Consider the following 6,535-nt stretch of genomic DNA (forward strand, 5'->3'; position numbering starts at 1 on the left):
ATCGGTATCATTTTTGTGTAATTCGTTAAATTTTAAGTTTCGTATTTGTTTTGTATTTCTAGGTATATTATATATATCTTTTGAAACTATAAATTCCATGTATATTTTTCTAGTAGGTTTATCTATAACATATTTTTTAATTTTCTTTATAACACTAGGTGGTACGAATATATATAATATTATCATATTTCCTATTTACATGTTAGTTTGCCAGGATATATTCCTATGTATTCTACTAAGAAATTAGGTTCTATTTTTAAAGAACTTTCATCTTGCAATATCTTCAAATATGATGCTTTTTTTCTATATTTTAAATTAATGTACAACTATATTGACTTAAGCAAACTACATTATTCAAATTTGGTTGAGGGCTTATTGTACATATATGATTGGAACTATGTATTTTTCTTAGTATATAAAATACTGTGTCTATCATTATATATGGACCTTTTCTTTGGTCATTCTCTAAATCAAAATAAGGGTTACTGCCTCCCGTTTTTTTACCTGTCAATGCTCCACAATCATGTGGGAAACAACTTTTTAAACCATCCTTTTTAAATTAATACTATTGTTTACAATAAAAAAAGTATTATTTTTAGTCCTTTGTGGAATAGTTTCTACAATATTTTCTGGTTTCAACAACATGTTCAATAGTTCTGTAAATGTGAAACCTTTACAATGATTCTTATTTTATATTACATTATCAGTATATTTATCATCTATGGCATCGTGCTTTATTTTATTATTAACCTTCATATCTTCAAAAGACTTATTTAATAATTTATCTTTTTCATGTAAAGATTTAGAAACCGAATATTTCATATCTTAATTTGTCATATCGGATATATTAGCGGTAAAAGCCATTCGTAGTTTACTCATTATATTTTAACATTATATAGTGCAATTCACACTTTTTAGTCATATTATTTTAACACTCATTACGGCAATTTGTAGTTTAATCATTTTAATTTAACAATAATTACCACAATTCGTAGATTATTTTAACATTAAAACGGCAATTCGTAGTTTAGTCATTTTATTTTAACATTAAATGCGGGAATTTGTAGTTTAGTCATTTTAATTTAACATTAAATACGGCAATTCATAGTTTAGTCATATTAATTTAACATAAGATGCAGCAATTTCAGTTTAGTCATTCTAATTAAAGATTAATTACCACAATTCGTAGTTTAGTCATAATATTTTAACATTATATACGGCAATTCGTAGTTTAGTCACTTTATTTTAACATTAAATACGGCAATTCGTACTTTAAATATAATATTATATACGGCAATTTGTAGTTTAGTCATTTTAATTTAACATTATTTACCGCAATTCGTAGTTTAGTCATTATAATTTAACATTATATACGGCAATTCGTAGTTAAGTCACTTTATTTTAACATTAAATATGGCAATTAGTTTAATTTAACATTATATATGGCAATTCGTAGTTTAGTCATTTTAATTTAACATAATTTACAGCAATTCGTAGTTTGGTCATTATAATTTAACATTATATACGGCAATTCTCAGTTTTGTACGGCAATTCGTAGCTTAGTCACTTTATTTTAACATTAAATACGGCAATTCGTAGTTTTAATTTAACATTATATACGGCAATTCGTATTTTAGTCATTTTATTTTAACATTATTTACAGCAATTCGTAGTTTAGTCACATTATTTTAACACTATTACAGCAATTTGTAGTTTAGTCATTTTAATTAACATTAATTACCGCAATTCGTAGTTTAGTAAGTTTATTTTAACATTAAAACGCCAATTCGTAGTTTAGTCACTTAATTTTAAAATTAAATACGCCAATTCGTAGTTTAATTTAACATTATATACGGCTATTCGTATTTTAGTCATTATATTATATACCGCAATTCATAGTTTAGTCATTATACATTAACATTATATTTGGCAATTCGCTCTTTTGTCATTATAATTTAACATTAGTTACCACAATTCGTAGTTTAATCATTTTAATTTAAAATGCGGCAATTCGTAGTTAGTCACTTTATTTTAACATTAAATACGGCAATTCGTAGTTTAAATTTAACATTATATACGGCTATTCGTATTTTAGTCATTTTAATTTAACATTATTTACCGCAATTCGTAGTTTAGTCACATTATTTTAACACTATACAGCAATTTGTAGTTTAGACATTTTAATTTAACATTAATTACAGCAATTCGTAGTTTAGTCAGTTTATTTTAACATTAAATACACCAATTCGTAGTTTAAATTTAACATTAATACAGCCATTCGTATTTTAGTCATTTTAATTATACATTATTTACCTCAATTCGTAGTTTAGTAACATTATTTTAACTTTAAATACGGCAATTCGTAGTTTAGTCATTTTAATTTAACATTAAATACGGCAATTCATAGTTTAGTCACTTTAATTTAACATTAAATACGGTAATTCGTAGTTTAAATTTAACATTATATACGGCAATTATAGTTTAGTCATTTTAATTCAACAATATTTATCGCAATTCGTAGTTTAGTCATTATAATATAACATTATTGTTGTATTATAATAAATATTTATTTATTATATAAAAAATAATTGATAAAAAATAATATTAAAGAGAAATATATATTATTTTGTAAAAATCGGCGTTGATTATTGATTATTATGTTTTGTTTAAAATCGTGAAAAATATATATAATAAAGAAAAATAAAAGTGTTAAAAATATTTTCGTATTTGACTCTACTACTTCGTACAGTTTTCTAATAGTGGTGCCGTGAATATTTAAAGATACCTACTTTATAAAAAGGTTAGGTGGAAAACCATTGACTACCATTATATAGATTAAAGGCCAAAAAGTATTAAAAAAAAAAAAATTCAAAAAAAAAGGTAAAAATATTTATTTAGATATATTTAAATGAATTGTTTTTTATTTATATTGATAATTATAGCTTTATGTTTAATTTTTTCTTTTAGAATAGTTAAAATTTTTTTAGTAAAAGTTGATAAGTCTACTTTAATATAAAAAATTGAAAGAAAAAGAAAAACAGTTAAAAAATATTTAAAAAAAAAAATTTTTTTTTGATAAAATGTGGAATAAAAAATTATTACCACGAAAAATTATTTTGAATTCAAAGAATTGAGACAAGGAGAGATATATGTAAGTTTAATGGTAATAATAGTGTTATGGATGGGGGGATATTTATGGTATAAAAGAAATAGAAATAAAGAAGCGAATAGAATAAGGTATTTAAAACTAATTGAACAAGAAAATAAAGAAATGGAAATTGAAAATAAAAAAAAAAAAATGATGAAATTAAAAAAATAGAACAAAAAAAAAAGGAAATGGAAATTGAAAATAAAAAAAAGAAAGAAATTGAAAGAATAGAACAAGAAAAAAAAGATATAGAATTTGAAAAGTTGAAAATGGAAATGACAGAAATTAAAAGAATAGAACAAGAAAAAAAAGAAATAGGAATTGAAAATAAGAAAAAAGAATATGAAAGGGAAATTGAAAGAATAGAAGAAAATAAAATTGAGAAATTGAAAGGAGAAATGAAAATAGAATGGGAAGAGGAAAGGAATAAAATAGAAGAAATGGCCATAAAGGAAAGAGAAGAAAAGGAAAAGATTGAATTAAAGAAAAAAGAAGAGGAAATACAGAAAATAGAAATGGCAGAAATGAAAATAAAAATAAAGGAGTTGGAGGAGAAAATTGTAAATAAAAGAATAGAACAAAATTATAAAGGTCAAAAAGAATGTTATAATTGTGGAAAATTTGGGCATTTAAAAAGAGAATGTAATGCCAGGGTAAATCCAGGAGTTATACCAAAGATATGTAAAAGATGTGGAAATAAGGGTCATAATGCGGAAGAATGTTACGTTCCAGCGTACAAATTAGTGAATGGGAACCAAAAAAATGAAATATATTGTGAAAATTGTGGGAATTTAGGACATACTAAGGATAAGTGTTATAAAAATGAACAAGGTGTTTGCAAAGCGTTTCCAGCGGTGGAATACGTAGGAAATGAGCAGAAAAATATAGTTAAAAGAATTAATAGAGAGGATATAACTTGTTATAAGTGTCGAAATATTGGGCATTATGCGAAGGATTGTACAGTAGGATGACTGTATGATAGTGAAATAAAAACATTTGGAAGAGTTACATCAAAAAATGAGTTGGATCTATTAAAAGAAAATATATATAAAAATAAGATAAACGATCATATTGAAATAGTAAGAAAAAATGAAGGAAATAATAACACTTATAGGATTTATAAAAATATGTTGGAAAATGAAACACGAAAGAATACACATATTAGTAATTTACCTATCTTTAAGTTGGAAGATAATAAAAATTTTGATCAATGTCCCAGAGTAAAAGTGAATGTAGGAAATAAAGAGATTTGGATGTTATTGGATACAGGGGCAACAATATCTGTGATAGGGTATAAAGAATTTTACAAGTTATGGCCGAATGAACACATAATTAAAGATAGAATGAGGGTAAAACAATTGAATGGTTCAGAAATTATGGCATTGGGAAAAGTAAATTTACCGGTATTAATAAATAATGAATTAATAAATTTGGATTTGTGGGTATTAGAAGAAAAAATTGATACAGTTTTGGGATGGAATTGGATATCAAAATTTGGTTTAGAAAATATTTTGTTGAATATATTTCAGGGGAAAAATGAAAATAAAAATATTGAAGTATTAAAAAAATCTGTAAAAGAGGTGGATGTTAAAAACTCGGGTAATAAATTAAAGAAAGAAATTTTAGAGAATAATAAAATTGAGATGATAAATAATAAAAAAAAATTTTGGATAATAAAGAAAATGAATTTGTGGAAAGTAAAATACTAAAAGATGATGAAATTAAAAATATATTAAATAATTCTGAGGAAGTTCAGAAAAATGAAAAAATTATAAGTGATAAAATGGGTCAGGAAAAACTTGATATTTTGGATAATAAAATTGATATAAGTTTAATACCTGAACCTGATACGGAAATTAAAAAAAATATTGATTTGGAAATTGAAAATATTTAGGTTGATTTGGAAGTTGATAATATTTTGAAAAATTCAGAAATTAAGAAAAATAGTGATTTGGAAATTGAAAATATTTCGGTTGATCTGAAAGTGGAAAGTATTTTGGGAATTGATGATGAAAATTTTAATTTGGAAATAGACAATAAAATAATTTCAGGGAAATTGAGGATGGTGAATAATTATATAAAATGTGATGAGATTTACAAAGACTCAAATTTGGAGAGGGAAAAATTACCTGTATCGAAAAATTTTCCGGTGAAATTTGTGAGAAAAAAATTAAAAAATGAAAGTGTGGTAGAAGAAGGAGAAGAGAATTTGGTTCTACTAAGGAATTATATGATTGATTTAAGGAATAAGTATAAAAATTTATTTGATGAAAAATTGGGTTGCTTCATAGATTATAAGGTTGATATTTGTTTAAAAGAGAGTGGAGGATAATAAAGGAGGTCAAAAAGTATTTTTTACAAAAAAGGGTATGAAAATGTAGTTTAAAAAAAAAGGGGGAATGAAAGAATTAAAGGAAAAATTTAAGAATATGTATATAAGGAATATAAACACTAATTATCTGAGGGAATTGTAGAATTGGATTAATGTTATTGTCAATGAGAAAATTGTAAAAAAAAAATAGATGCACACGTGCAGTTGTTTTATTTTTTTAAAAATGTTATAGTAATAAAATCATGAAGTAAAATATGTGGGTCAATTGATTATGGTATTAGTTGTATTGAAGTTTAACGTGTTTTATTTTTTTGATTATTTATGATAAAAGGTTGGGAAGATAAAATATTTATCTGAGTTCGGATTGTTTGTTAAAATTGTTGGCTTTAAAAAGTAATTAATTATTAAAGAATTAAGAAGTAAAAATTTATAAAATGTGAGCGGTATTGAGAAGAGAAGAAACGTAAATTGTGGAAAAGCAACTGGAGTGAAATAGAGAAATCATTTAAAATATAAGGATAAGAGAATAAAGGAATAATAAAATGAAAATAATAATGTTGTTGTTTTGCGTAATAGTTCATTATGTAAAAAAAAAAGAAAGAGAATAAAAAATAATAAAATGAAAATAATAAGGTTGTTGTTTGGTGTAATGGTTCATTATAAAAAAAAGAAGAAAGAGAATAAAAAATAATAAAATGAAAATAATAAGGTTGTTGTTTGGGTAAGGGTTCATTATGTAAAAAAAATGATAAAGCGATTAAAAAAAAAAAAATTTGACTTACTTATTTTGTGTAATATTCTGTGTAATCAACTCAATAAAGTACAATGATGCAATAGATCTATGATATATTGACCATTAAAAGTTATTGATAATCAATAATGCTGGATAAAGATACCAAGTTTAAAATAGAATGATCATGACTGACCAATGATGCAATGAATAGATCAAGCTATGACTTATTAACCAGGATAATTTTTGATAACAACCAAAACAATCTATCAACGATATGAAGTTCCGCTCAATGTCAATATCAAGATAATTTCAATGATGAGAA

The 6,535-nt window shown here is 24.0% G+C and overlaps 1 protein-coding gene across 1 annotated transcript; it reads left to right on the top strand.

Moving 5' to 3' along the window:
- The first annotated feature begins 3,336 nt into the window (after positions 1-3,336).
- Positions 3,337-4,119, top strand: LOC135926929 (histone-lysine N-methyltransferase, H3 lysine-79 specific-like). Its single transcript, XM_065462861.1, has one exon. The coding sequence runs from the start codon at positions 3,337-3,339 to the stop codon at positions 4,117-4,119; it is 783 nt and encodes a 260-aa protein (XP_065318933.1).
- The last annotated feature ends 2,416 nt before the right edge of the window (positions 4,120-6,535 follow it).

This window comes from Gordionus sp. m RMFG-2023, chromosome 3 (genome assembly GCF_954871325.1).
Source record: "Gordionus sp. m RMFG-2023 chromosome 3, tfGorSpeb1-WG-v2, whole genome shotgun sequence".
Taxonomy (NCBI): Eukaryota; Metazoa; Nematomorpha; class Gordioida; order Chordodea; family Parachordodidae; genus Gordionus; species Gordionus sp. m RMFG-2023.

Bases quoted from the DNA above. Each gene is read 5' to 3' on its own strand.
- LOC135926929 (XM_065462861.1), top strand. From the start codon at position 3,337: ATGGAAATTGAAAATAAAAAAAAGAAAGAAATTGAAAGAATAGAACAA.